The following is a 14,607-nucleotide window of genomic DNA, read 5'->3' as shown; positions in this document are numbered from 1 at the left end:
CATATTATAACATCGACTGAGATAAAAAATAAAATAAAATATTAAAATTACGATTTATCTTGCTGCATTGCGCGAATACGCTTCTAATATAGTATAAATAATCGTGTAGTCTCTCAAATATATAATCTGTTGGGGATGAAACTAATATTTTTTATAGAGATTTTAGCTTTTTATTTTTTTATTTCGGGGATCTTTGCTTAAATAGATTCCTCAAAACCTTTTTCAAAATGGAGAAAGTATGAGAGAAAATGAATGTATTATCCAAATTTGGACATTTTTTCAAAAATAATTAAAGAGAAACAATTAATGTTTAAAAAATAAAAATAATATTTAATAAATTGTATTTAAATGTTAATATAATTAATTATAGTATCTTCTAAATACATAATCTGTTAGAGATAAAGATAATATGTTTTACTTATAAATTTTGAATAATCTATGGTGCGTTTGGTTTGCAGGATTGTTTATGAGGGATTTGGATTCCCATGAGGGATTTGGATTCCATGGGATTTGGATTGGATTGGATTTAAAATCCATTCCTGTGTTTGGTTTGCAGGATTTGGATTGGATTTGAAATCCATTCATACGTTTGGTTTGTAGGATTTGGATTTGGATTGAGAACATAAATTCTAGGTAAGCAATGCCAGCAAGATCATGGACAATATCTTAGCCATCAGAACGAGTTTTCACCCAACAAGAATCTTCTATCCCGAGAAAGATTCTCGATCTCGCTATGCCTGCAAAATAACCATTGTCAATCTGACATACAAGTGGTGTTCAAGCCAACCAAATAAACTAAAACAAGCAACACCACAAAACAGCATTTGCAAGTCAAAAAACTACAGTAGTAGATTACAAAAAAGACCATTCTAAATGATGATACATTCTTTCATGGCTTAAAAGATGGAAGTGCTCAGCTCTCAAAGATCATAAAAACAAAAGCAAACAAATCTATTAATCCTGAGTTTCAAAACCGCGAGCTAATTAATTCATCCTCCTGATTAACTCGTTGATGAAATCTTCACGGTTGCCGGCATCTCCGCCTTCAACGTAATGGTTTCGTTTCTTCTTTAGACCACCCAAAGGTGCCTTCAGCTTGAATGGCCACAGGAAGTTGTTTGCTTCATTAAAATGAGGACCGACAGTCAATATCTCATGAATAAGATCTTCAACGCAGATTATGCCGAATTTTCCGAGCCCCTGTTGTCCCAAAAGCCCATATTCCATTATGACTATATATTTCCAGGATTTCATACACACACACACACATATATAGAGAGAAAGAGATACAAAGAATCCCCTTCTTTTACAAACCTAATAATTCGTACGAACTTACAAGCCAACTTCCCTATGTTGTTTCATAAAATGAAGTGTTGCTTCATATGTGAAACATTCAAGACCGTCTTTTTATCCACATGTAACAATTTTTAACGTTTCACATATGACACAGCACTCTATAAACACTCCATTTTCACACATGTTATTGTAAGTTCGTATAGTTTATTGGGTTGGTAAATGATTGTCTCGGGGGAAGATCAAACGAGAACAGAGTCGGAAAATGAAAACACGAAAACGTCCAAATCACATTGTGACTTTGCACTGAAATCACATTGGATCAACAGAAGCGGTGAGCGGTCGACTTGGCCCGCGACCTCAGGTCAAGGCCAAAATCGCATGAATTATGTGTGCTTTTTTACATGTGATTCTAGTGTACTGTCAAAGTAATTTGGCCATTCTCAATGTTCAAGTTCCTAAAATCATATGGGCTAATAAGACCCAAAGACAGTACATGGAGATCATACATAATAGACAGTCCATGGCATTGATACTAGACATTTCAAAATCGAAGAACGATTATTCTCCAGCTATAATTCGCGATCACATATAAAGAATGACACAAATCATACCCACGAATACGAATAATGAACAACATCTTGGCTTCAGGGTTCACATAAAATCCCCCTCTCAACCTTGCCTCACGCTTCAACTGAATCAACTCCCTGCTTACCTAGAACATAAATTCTAGGTAAGCAATGCCAGCAAGATCATGGACAACTATTATTCATGGAGACAGAAACCCACAAAGTATTTTGAGCTCAAGATCAACCAAAATGCAATATATATATCATTGAAAAATTTAACCTAATATGTCAAAATAGTTGTTGTTAGAACAGGGTATTCAAACATATATACAATATATATATACACACCCACACATAATGAAGCTGGTTAGGTCGGCAGCTTCGCGAAGAACTAAATCAAGAAAAGGGGACATGATTAGGGTTTAAAAGGGATTTACCTGCTGCGTGATGGGAGAAGGCGGCGAAGAGAAAGTGTTTATCGGCGGCAGCTTCGCAAGGGGATGGGAGGCGACGACCACCATGGGAGACAGAGACGGTGAGCGACGACCACGGTGGGAGACGGCGACGGAGACGGTGAGCGACGACGGTTTGGAGGAGTCGACGGTAAGCTGGGAGAAGATGGAGACGGTGAGCATTGGAGGAGGCCATGAGAAGATGGAGACGGTAATAGGGGAAAAAAGAAATCCCACGGAATGGATTTCAAATCCCGTCTATTTTGAAAGGATTCTCAAATCCAGTGTTGGTGGGATTTTAAATGAATCCCAGGTTTTCAAATCCTATCATTTCTACAAACCAAACGCAGGGTTGGATTGGATTTTAAATCCAAATCCTTTCAAATCCCTTTAATTCCTGCAAACCAAACATGCCCTAAGGGATATGCTCGGGAGCAATAGTTACCTTCAAATGTCAAAACCAACAAAGGTCAAGGGTTAAAATGTAACTTTTGCTATACAAACATTTTTCTTTCAATTGGGTCAGGGACAGTTTTAGCTGCATAATGTACAAATTGTAAAGCATCCATACGTCACGAACACGATCCATTCATGCCGTGTAGTGGATGGCAACTGAATCGATTAAGCATCCCCCGGAGAACTAATCGCGAAAGAATCGGGCTTCGAAGACTGCAAGTTATCGCGAACAAGATTTTCTGGTTTCGAAATTCGCGAAAGGATAATCGCAAGTGAAATCAGTTTGTTGTTGTTATTATTATCCAGTTATTATGTTGCAGAGACCCCGTAGAAGGTGTGAGGGCACCGCCATGGGTGTCATCGTTCTTGATCTTCGTCCCGGCCTTGGAATTGGTCCCTTTTCTCTAGGTATTTTTTTCTTGATCTTAATCCTGATTCAAAATTATCGTTGATTTTCCATGGAAAGTTTGCTATTATTGGAATGACTGGTCTAGTGTCTTGTGATTGAATTATGAAACTATTGTTCAATTAATTTATCGGGGGATATTTACTAATTCAGTTTGTATTAAATGCTATATTTTCTGGGTTGCTGAAATTGGAGTACCATTAGTATAAGTTATGAACTAATTGAGCTTGGGTTTCCAAGATTTTGTAAAGAATTGATTTGATAGGATGATTATGCTAGTTTCAAGTTGATGATGAAGCTGAAAAGAAAGGGATTGCAATGGTAGTTTTTGTTAGATGGTGTTGTGCATATGTGGATAGTCTTTCTAATTTCTAATTCAGTTTGTATTAAATGCTATAATTTTATGCCGCACTTAAATTGGAGTAGATTCAGTTGCAGATATGAAGTAATTGAGGTGGGATTTTGAAGATCTTTTTACTAAATTGGTTTGAAAGGATGATTTTGTTAGTTTGATGTTGATAATCGTCTAAAGGTAGATGAAAAATGGGATTGCAGATGATGTTTTGGTTATACGGTGATGAATGATCTTTCTGTTTCAGGAATGCCTATATGTGAAGCGTTTGCACAGATAGAGCACCAACCTAACATCTACGATGTTGTTCATGTGAAGTACTTTGATGAGGTTTGTAATGACAAAAGTAATTTGGGATTTTTTCTTGCAATGGTGTTTTGTTAACTTAACTCATGATACTTTAGAGGGTTTGTTGTATGCTCAAGATATTGGTATCATTGCATAAGCACCGGCACAGGGCACACATAATTACTTTGCTCTTGTTGAATATAAAAGTAAATAAATAGGATTTTGTTGTGCTGCGTTTGGTATGTGGACCGGATATGATGGAATTGGACAAAACAAAACTAGTTGTCGGTAAGGTGAGACTAGTACATGAGGGGACAAAATATTAAAATAACCAGATTGTCTCTAGAGTGTTTAATTCTTTTAACTGTATAACATTATAAATGAGATATGTCAAGTAGATATCAAGTAATTTTACAAAAAAAAGATTTATACATAACTTCTTTTTAATATATATAATATATATCATATATTGAAAAGAAATTACGATACATGTAATATTATATATGTATATATATTACCCTTTGAAGAAAGAAGAGTTTATCTTCGGCTAGAATTGTGTTTTGGTCTTTGTCCTACCTTGTTCCGGTGTATTTGGTGGGAAAACATAAAAATAACAAAATTGTTCCACGTGGTCTCATCCTGTCCAAAGTGATAGCTTGCCAAAGGCAGGACAAAACTTTTTGTTCGTTCTGTTCTGTAATGTCTTGGGTACCAAACACACCCTTAGTTCATACTGCCTTTATGTTCATGCTAAGTAGTGCTCTCTTCCTTCCACACAAAAATGCAATGTTTGATTTTGCAGAGTCTTGACCAATAATAAAATACTAAAATGCCCTTCAATAAGAGAAAATCGAGAAACCAAAGTCCTTGTCACAAATATCTTCTAACGGCTGTTAGTGGGCAAAGGTAAACTTTGGAATCTTGCTAAACAGGGAACTATAGCTTTTTCTGGAACAACCCAAATGGGAGATGTTACTCTTTTTTGGGGACAAATGTAGTGGTTTATTATAGTCAGCCGGGATTGACACTGAGAGTAAGGTCCTAAGATCAGACATTCAATAACTTATTGGACACTATAAAGAGATGAAATACTTGAGGCCTGGGAATCTGAATTTCTTGATGTTCTTTTATATAAGTTGATTCTTTAAATGTACTTCAAACCTTAAGGTATTTCTTGATCACCTCATATTACTCTTGCCTTTTCTCTACCCCTCTTAATGCCTACTTGTTATGTACTGCAAGCTTGTTTTTATATTTTTCTTCACCATCCACTATTTATATCAACATAAATGTTCAATGTTTGTTTCTATACAGGATCCACTAAAGTTGGATATTGTTATAAGCTTTCCAGACCATGGCTTTCATCTTCGTTTTGATCCATGGTCTCAGGTACTCCTGTTGTCCCTAATCTTAAAGCATGTAACTTCTGTAAATAGCTTAATTCTAAATTTCATTTGTATGATTCACTTTACTGCTGCAAATTGTTTGGGCTGGCCTATTATGACCACTTCTCTTCATGTATGCACAGTAGATGGAATATGGAAAAATGTCTAGCTTCAAGTTTAATATTCATATTATTTAGTTATGCACCAATCTATGTTTTGATTAAATATCCACGCGAATATTGGAATTAATTTGACACAGCCACGCAGGTGCAAGTCATTTAAATTGTTTTCAAATAGAGTCTCTGTGATATAGAAGTACATTTTAGACGATAAACTCGAACCTATTCGTCGACTATCTTTATGTTGCTCAGTTAAGACTTAAAGATACTCATTTTTAGGTAGTAACAGTTGAAAATGGGTAGGTTCGATTTTACTAAGATTAGATTGTAGATTTGGGTAGCTGGCTTGTGATTCGGATAAATTCTTTAATCGTATGTGTTAAAAGGGACGATCAATTTGTTGTTTCGTAATACTTATTTGTTGGGTTCTGTGTTTCACAACATTTCTATATCTATGTATTTTCTGTTTTTGTACTTTGTCTATATTCTTATATCTGAAACTTTTTACGTACGTCCACTATATGTCACTGTTAAACTCCTTACAAATATGTAATATTGCTTCTTTTTTCAGAGGCTTCGACTTATTGAAATTTTTGATGTCAAACGGCTTCAAATGCGCTATGCAACATCACTGATAGGGTGGGGGTGATATACTGAATCGCTTTCTAATGTTCTGATCTTATCTGTTTGTGAATAGTAATTGACTTCTTTATTATTTTCAGAGGTCCGTCAACTCCAGCTACTTTCGTAGCTGTATATGCCGTTTTTGGGCCAACATTTCCTGGAATTTATGACAAAGATAGAGGTGTTTATACTCTCTTCTATCCGGTATGCTTTTGTTGACAATCATACATTTCTTCTACTTTCCGAAACATTATTTCTGTTTTCACCGTTGCCTTTCTGAAAAACTGAGGCCGGCTGTACTTTTCAGGGGCTATCATTTGCTTTTCCCATTCCCTCTCAGTATACCGACTGCTGCCATAATGGGGAAGGTATACCATATTTCTTTATGCATAGTTATGATTTATTTCCCAATAATCTATCCTAATTTTTCGTCTTTTGAATATGAAAGCGGAATTGCCCTTGGAGTTTCCGGATGGCACTACTCCTGTAACATGTCGTGTATGCATATACGACAGTTCGACAGATAGTAAAGTTGGTGTAGGATCATTGATGAACAAGGCTTCTGCTCCTCCGCTTCCTGCTGGTAGCCTCTACATGGAAGAAGTCCATGTTAAGGTTCGGTTACCTGTTAAAAAATAACCAAACCTTTTGCACTTTATACTAACCTTGATTAGAATCATGAAATTTGACATCTCATCTTATACACTTGTTACTTATGGTTGAAATCCCCCTATGTTGATAAGGCTGGACATTTTAGTCAGGGGTAGTCATGGAACCAATTACTCTACTCTTTAGGGTTGCGGTCAGGTCTGTGTACATCTTACCTCCATCCCACCCCCTTTGGGTGGGATATATTGGGCTCATTTGGTTTGATTTCGTCTATTTTAGTATGGTTACTGGAGTGAGGTCTCTAGGCGTCCATTTTAATATACTTGTACCTGATTTTGCTCGACTTTGTTTTTTTCAGCTAGGGGAGGAATTATGGTTTACTGTAGGTGGCCAGCATATCCCTTTTGGTGCTTCGCCACAGGTAGTGCCTATTGAAGTTTTTAAATAAATGGCTGGCTGTCTGTGATTTTGAGTCTGGATATATTTACCTAGTTAAATTTATGCTGCTTTAGTACTTTCTGGATTTGTTTATCTTGAATGTGTTTGCTATCAGTATGTCAATCTTCTGTTTCTTCTTTCTTCACTTACGCACTTTATGTTTTTTAGAAAGTGATCAATGTGACCATTATGTCATGGTGGTAGTTACGAATGCTAGAAACACTTGTTGCTGCTTCCTACTCTTTGACATCTTTTGATATGGATAACTGCTCCCAAACATGGTTGACAAGCCAGCACAAATCAATCACTTGCAAAGTATTGATTTCCCCAAATTTATCTTCAACCTATTGACTATTGTTACTTGATCCAAACTATGTAATAAAAATGGAAGCTTGTTAAGCGGAAGGTGTCTGGACTGCTAGAGATTGCCGGGATTAGAACCATTCTAGTGACCGACACTTTGAGTTGGTTGTAATTGAAACACTTATTTTCTTCAATTTGGATTCCTAATTAGGTTATGGCCAGAGTTCTTTAGGGTGTGTTTGGTACGTTGATGGACCGGACGAGACTGGACTGGGCATAACTAGACGAGCGAGAGTGAGGTAAAAAATTCGGGAAGGTTTTAGGGTTTTAATTTGACATGGGTATTTTAGTAATTTACCAATTTTATCCCATCTCCCTGATTTTTGTTCCACTTATGCTGATGGGACAGATTAAATGCATATTTCTCACACTCCGGTCCAGAAGTTTAATGTCACGCCAAACGTGGGACCAGAAGTTTTTGTACCCCATCCCACATACCAAACACACCTTCAGCCATTATTTTGACCATTTGAGTCATTGATACTTTGTCATCTCATTAGACAGCCATATCATCTTTTTGACCGAGTAAACAATGCTAAAAAGTTATTTAAACACAAAGTTGTATTTTTTTCCTCTTGAATTCTTGATACTTTAGCTGATTATAAGGTTTCCATCGGTAAGATAAGAATATCAACATACCCCAACTTATTTCCAATTATATGATGCCATTACAAGGTTCAAATTTTGCGCAATTGATTTCATGCTGGCCGCTTCTGCTTTTTTAATATTAACTATCTCGTATGCAGGATGTGTGGACAGAATTAGGCCGACCAGATGGAATTCATCAAAAACAGGTTCTCTTGAGTTTCTATATACTGGGCATGGAATGACATGAATACATTATGCAGGGATTTAGGCTTGAACTTATAAATGTTCTTATGGTCTTGTTGGCTGAGAAACATAATGCGAAGTAAATAAACACTATTATAAGATATGTAACACATACTAATGCTACCATTTTAACTATCCATATTACTAACCCTCCTGAAATTGGGCATATTAGGCATGGCTAATGCGTTTGAGCACATCTTGCAACTTTAAGCATCTATTACGGAACATATTGCGTATTGTGTGTTTTTTGGTCTTTCTTGAGCATGTATCTTAGCAACCTAGGTTACTAGTGACTTAACATGGTACTGCAGGTCGACCAAATGGTAATTCACTCTGCTTCAGACCCACGACCAAAAACAACCCTATGTGGTGATTACTTCTACAACTATTTTGGTCGAGGATTTGACATATTGTTTGACGGCCAGGTATTCTGTTAATATTCTTGTTTGAATTTCCGAGGATACTAGTTGTCAATATGATTTTCTTGGGTTGAAAGTTTTCTTATATGAATATATTTAATTGAATTTTCAGACCCACAAGATCAAAAAGTTTGTTCTACATACAAATTATCCGGGGCATGCCGACTTCAATTCATACATGAAGTGCAATTTCATTATCCATGCTACAGAATGTAAGTAATGTCATCATGGAAGGCCTTTGGTAGTCTAATGATTTTGTTCACTGATGTTTTTGCTGGTCTCTTCTTACATGTAGTTGATGGTGCATTTCATCAAGATATGAATTCCTCAAAAAGTAGGATTACGCCCGGGTCAAAGTGGGACCAAGTGAAGGTTTGATCTGATTTACCTTTGCTCGAAGCTTACAAAAATGTGGCATGTAGTACAAAATGAACTTTGGACATTGTAGCCATGAATTTGGGTTAATCTTGTTTTAGAAAATTCATAAATATATATAGACTCCGCTTCAGGGGTAAACCAAAAAAATGGAAAACTAAGGAACACCTAATAACGATTCATTTGTCCGGTGTGCACGTGTATAAAAACAATTGAACATGTTTCCTGGTTTCTATGCACATGTGCATTTTGTGAACATGTGCATATCGGACAAATTACTTTTATGCACATGTGCATACTGGACCAATGAATGGTTATTAGGGTGTTTCTCAGTTTTCTATTTTTTTGTGGTTTCCCCTAAACCCAACCCTATATATATGTATATCATATCATCGATCTTGTTTATGTTGTTACATCGATGTTTTTGAAACTGAAGTCATTTTCATGGGTTCAACGTTCAAGTCTTGATGATTTGTGCTTTTATTCAATAATTTCAGTTTTTATGCATGGATAGTGGTACAGCGAGTCAACTGCCCTACCCTTTGGGGGTAGATGTCAGGACTTTGTACATCCCACCCCTCCCAGACCCTCCTTTCGAGCAGGATATATTGGGTTTGGTTGTTGGAGCAACCACAAACTCTGCCACTTCTGGTTATAAATAATTTTAGTAGTTATTTTGAAACTAAAGCACAAATCTCTTATCAGGAAATTCTACTAAATCTGAATCTGCTGTTATCATTGATTGCATAAAAGTTAATAGTTCAGTTATGGTATTTTCTTGATAGGAGATCCTCGGAGATTGTGGCCGAGCTGCTATTCAAACACAAGGCTCTACAAGCAATCCATTTGGCTCCACTTTTGTCTATGGGTACCAGAATGTTGCTTTTGAGGTAATTTCTTAATTTCTCAACTCATCTTTACTTGCAAAAACTTTTCGGTCCGTTTGGCTTTTTCAAGTCTTTTTTTCTTTGGCTTGCCTCTTGTTATATTCTTTCTTTCTGTAATCGTTCCATGTTCTTATCACATATTATCCAACTATTGCACTGAATATAATTGCTTACGACGGTTCTGTATGAGCAGGTCATGAAGAATGGCTATATTGCTACCGTGACTCTTTTCCAATCATACTAAGTTCCATACGGACTTATGGTATGTGACTTCCGTACATCCTTTTTTAAGAACGAAGGTATTCTTTAAAGCTATGTTTGGCAAAATAGCTGAGAAGCTAGCTGTTAGCTAAAAAATAGTTGTTGGTTAATAAATTAGCTGTAAGCCAATAAACAAGTTATGTTTGATAAAACTAGCCGAAAAATTGATGACAAAGTAAAATGACGTAAAAGGACATGCTAAAAAAATAATTGGAAAAAATTCACACCTCAAATTTTGCGGTGTATAATATTTCTACAAGGCAAAAACTCACACACTCCTCACATTTGGTGTTTTGGTGATGCTTGAACCTTAGACCTTTGTAGAGGTTGAAGATCTATCTGAGCCAACAACTCTTCGGTGCTACTTCCAATTGTAGTTCTTGATTGTTTTATGGAACGGTTATGTTACAGAATGCGATGGATGTACAGTCGTAGGCAGCAACAGCAAATACCAACAAAAAACGAGCATCATGCGTTGAAACTTGTACAGTATTTGTTTTATGGCAATTTCCGTCCCTCCGAAAAAGAAATGGGAAGAAGTGATGATTGTATAGGGTGTTTCATACACCAGCTTTGTTGTACTTGATGATAGATGTTAACGAAAACAAAGTTGCTTCGACTTATATCAGTGTTAACCTTGTAGGACATGCATATTGCACACCACTTCATTTGAGTTTGTTTTTTCGGGTCTGCTGGGCTTGTATGATTGTTTACGGCCCTTTTCACTCGTTTTTCGGTGTTCAAAGTGGGAGTAAACTATCGCATAGACATGGTAAAAAACTGGTCCCCGGCCTACATTGGTGCTGGGCCGAAACAGTGACAATCCTGGTCCCGGTCAAGAAGGGAAGGCCCGGTTAAGATGTATGAGGCTTGATTACGAGGACGTTCCCTGTCCCCGGCTGGGCCCAAATTGGTCCCACTAATTTTTTTAAAATTGATTTTTAACATATGAAAAATATTTTTTTTGAAGAATTTGGTCAATCAAATACACTAACAAATACTTTTTTATTATAATTTGGTCAATCAAATACATTAAAGAAATACATTTTTGTTATAAAGAATTTGGTCGATCAAATATATTTTGGAATATTTAATTGGGTTAACCAAATACACTAAAAAAAATACATTTTTATCATAATACACTTGATAAAATACGCTTAAAAATAAATTTAAAATAAAAATCGGGCAGGACTAGTCCCAAGTCGGTCTCGGTCCTGGTCCTCCACCGGTCCCGGGTGGGGTCGGACCCATTTGGACATCTTAGTATCGTGTATGTGAACACACACTAGCATTTTACGTGCATTTTGAATAAAATGTATGATCTAAAATGTCATTTGGATGCTTAATATACATGTACATTAGAGTTGATGAGCCTAAACTGATGCAGGAGTTGCAACCTGACATCACTGTGTGCATTAGAAATGAGCGAAAACGATGATGACTGGTTCTTTAATCGGTTACAACTGATGATTGGTTTAAAAATGCTATCACATAACATGTTATAGCTGATGTTTAAACTAAAATGTGTAACTGATATAGATCGGTATAACTTATACTATCTTTTAACATATTCATTGATCAATGGGCAAATGACACATTAATAATCTTTAAGCGATCATTTAATTTTTTGTATGGATGGATGTAACAAGGTAAGTGAGTGTGCGAGGGACTAAAGGTGCCATAATCTGAAAGTAGAAGTCCAAGGGTTTGTAAGCCCATTTGCATAAGTTGTAGGCTTGAGAGTATGTTTTCGAGTAGTATGTCTAAACGAAGAGAGACACACCCTGAACTCTCTTTTGTTTTGGAAGGAATACATCAACCGTTATCTGTATGTTATGCAAACAAAACATAGTAAGGTCAAAGCGCTATTTGATCTGATCAAGTGTAATGTTATTGAAAAATATAGGAGAAATCGTCTGATTAAATGCATGTTTGTCATTTTAATTATTGTTTAAGTGAGAATTATGGTAGGTAAGCGTATTGGATGTATAGTTATGTAAGAAAAAAAAAGTGAATTCAGTGTCATTATGCGGCCAAAAAAACCTGGTTATCTATATAGATCACGAAGTCGAATTACAAGGTTGTATGAGACTTATAATGCAACCTGGGAGGTAATGTAGGCTAAGGCTGCAAAGTTGAAGGTAGGTTAGCTCTCTGTTAAGTCATATCGTGAGCACGACCTGGTAAGGGAGCTAGAGCTTGAGTACATCAATCCACGTGAATTTGGAGTTAGGCGAGTTGTCTAACCTTGTATTTAGGGTATGCAAATAAATGACATCGAGGTCCATAGAAGATCATGAATAATCAATGTACCTTTTAATGCTTTTAAAAAGGAGATATATATGCTTTATGTTTTACTGTTTTAGCATGCTATATGGGGATTGATATATGTTACAACATCATGCACAAAAATGATTTTTTTTTGGTATGTGTAAGAATTCACCATCTTAAAAGAGAAATGACACAAAAAGTGTGCTTTTGAGGGTCAAAACGACAAATGTTGGGCAAGACCGCAAGACCCATGTAAGTTATATTGCAAGTAGAGATGCACATAAAAGCCAAGGCTCGACGCGATCAGACCAGAAAAAGCTTAGGCCTAATGAACCTGAAGCCTGGTCCATGCCAGACCTCAAAGCTCGAGCAGGCTGAAATTTTGGGGGCAGGACCGAGCCTAGGCCCAGTCCGAGAATCCTTAAAAAGTCTGATTAGATCCTTTTTCAACCTCAACGTCCGACCCAAACCTTTTTTGTTCATTGAAAACAGTTGGAACTATAGAAATCTCCCTTCGATCAGTTTAGGATTTAGGGTCTGAGAAATATCACATAAAATGTCACATTTTCATCAAATAAAAATAATAATTTTAATTGGTCAAAAACAATAAATTCGAAGAAATGCAAAAACAATTTCCGTTGCCGGGACTTGAACCCGGGTCTCTCGGGTGAGAGCCGAGTATCCTGACCAACTAGACTACAACGGATTTGTTATTTGGTATTGAAATTGAAAATATAATGTGGAATTTAAACTCAATTGGATAATTGGGGATGATTTTGCTCAGCGGTTGCTGTGATTCCGTTCTGATCTTCATTCTAAGGATTAGCGTTTTCTTGTGTTGATTTGAACTTTCAATGCCTTCGATTCGGAATTTTTGATTCAAACAATGATTTTGTGTAACCCTAGCCTTCTATTTCTTCATTGATTCATCAGGAAAACAGTAGTTGCAGGAGAGATCAATGATCGTGTGTTTTTAGGGCGATTTCATCTCAATCTACCAACCTAGATCTTCGCCTTCCGGACTGAAAGTTTGGAGGAATTTTGCTTATGGTTTTGATGAATCTGGTTGATTGATAGAGAGCATATGTTCCATTCAACAGTACATGGATCGTATCTTTCGCCCATTACTGTTTGGATCTTGAGTTCATCTTGTTTCACCACGCGATTGTATGATATTTTGGGGATAAACATGTGAGTTCTCTACTGATTATATGAATGCATCTACTCTTTGTTTAAATCTGCAATCCTTGGCCGTACTGGAGTTTTTTGCAGTCAGTGAAACCTCACCACCATATATTTGGTTCTCTTTTGCAGGTTTTTGCAGACTTGGGGAAGATGAACTCATCAGGATCGACCCCAAAGAGGAACAGAGGAACTGCTTTGGCGAAATGTTCAATGGATGTTTCCTTACAATTCATTCGGTAACCTCTAACTCCGTATTGTTCTTGAAAAAACGATCAATTACATACTAACATATGCTAAAGTCGTATTTTTAACCAAATCAAAATCTTTCAAATGCAACTATCACATTTGTACGATCAATGCAATCCAATTAATTGATATATTTATGAAAACCACAAGAGTACTCGCACAATGCAGCAAGACACATCTCGATTTTAATGTTCTATTTTATTATTTGTCTTTGTCGATGTTATAATACGATTTTATGTGTTTTTAAGAAAACAATAATATAACATTTTATAAAGATAATAACTAAGTATTATGTTAGAACTCAATGATTATCTTAATTATATTTTAGATTTTTTATATTTAAAATGAGATGTTTATCCTATATTTGATTATGTTTATCTGCAGTTAGTTACACGAATTCAGATATGGAGCTTTAATAAGTTGTACTTACGCACAATCTACCTGCAATCTTGAGTTTTTGTAAAATGTTTTATAATATAATATAGATGATAAGAGTTTATTTATTATGATTTGAATATTTATGGAAGATGTCTAGGATTCATTAATTATGATTAATACTTTATATTATGAAACAATCATAACTTTTATGAAATCACATATTCATCAAATTAAATGAATAATTGAAATTGAGCTGTATTGGTTGTACAATTGTAAAGGATTGTATAATAATTAATCTCTCTTTCCATATATATATATATATATATATATATATATATATATATATATATATAGGGAAGGGTTCAAACGAGAACCCCTGTGATTTACGAGAATGCGAGAA

The 14,607-nt window shown here is 35.9% G+C and overlaps 2 protein-coding genes and 1 non-coding gene across 5 annotated transcripts; 1 reads left to right on the top strand and 2 right to left on the bottom strand.

Annotated features, from left to right (window-relative positions):
- Positions 1 to 902: 902 nt before the first annotated feature.
- LOC112512974 (60S ribosomal protein L7-4-like) lies at positions 903 to 2,497 on the bottom strand. The gene is made up of 4 exons (XM_025119099.1): positions 2,300 to 2,497; positions 1,908 to 2,008; positions 1,777 to 1,828; positions 903 to 1,200 (listed from the first exon to the last, which is right to left on the bottom strand). The coding sequence occupies exons 1-4, from the start codon at positions 2,495 to 2,497 to the stop codon at positions 985 to 987; spliced, it is 567 nt and encodes a 188-aa protein (XP_024974867.1). The 3' UTR covers positions 903 to 984.
- A 420-nt stretch (positions 2,498 to 2,917) lies between these two features.
- LOC112512655 (UPF0183 protein At3g51130) lies at positions 2,918 to 10,783 on the top strand. Of its 3 annotated transcripts, none has more exons than XR_003069240.1 (15): positions 2,918 to 3,178; positions 3,776 to 3,858; positions 5,131 to 5,205; positions 5,892 to 5,959; positions 6,043 to 6,148; positions 6,252 to 6,312; positions 6,393 to 6,559; positions 6,912 to 6,974; positions 8,101 to 8,148; positions 8,497 to 8,610; positions 8,717 to 8,816; positions 8,900 to 8,976; positions 9,765 to 9,869; positions 10,060 to 10,165; positions 10,539 to 10,783. XR_003069240.1 is itself a non-coding variant. In XM_025118725.1 (15 exons), the coding sequence occupies exons 1-14, from the start codon at positions 3,082 to 3,084 to the stop codon at positions 10,108 to 10,110; spliced, it is 1,215 nt and encodes a 404-aa protein (XP_024974493.1). In that variant the 5' UTR covers positions 2,918 to 3,081; the 3' UTR covers positions 10,111 to 10,128; positions 10,539 to 10,783. The 3 variants fall into 3 exon arrangements, 2 of the variants coding, with proteins under 2 accessions (XP_024974493.1, XP_024974494.1); XM_025118725.1 differs by having other exon boundaries at positions 10,060 to 10,128; XM_025118726.1 differs by having other exon boundaries at positions 10,060 to 10,128; positions 10,528 to 10,783.
- Positions 10,784 to 13,031: 2,248 nt separating this feature from the next.
- On the bottom strand, positions 13,032 to 13,104 carry TRNAE-CUC. The gene has a single exon. It is a non-coding gene; the product is annotated as a tRNA-Glu (tRNA).
- Between the last annotated feature and the right edge of the window lie 1,503 nt (positions 13,105 to 14,607).

Source organism: Cynara cardunculus (assembly GCF_001531365.2).
Source record: "Cynara cardunculus var. scolymus isolate 2C chromosome LG 5, CcrdV1, whole genome shotgun sequence".
In the NCBI taxonomy this organism is placed as follows: domain Eukaryota; kingdom Viridiplantae; phylum Streptophyta; class Magnoliopsida; order Asterales; family Asteraceae; genus Cynara; species Cynara cardunculus.
Note: the sequence above shows the minus strand (reverse complement) of the source record. Positions and strands in the feature narration are given on the sequence as shown.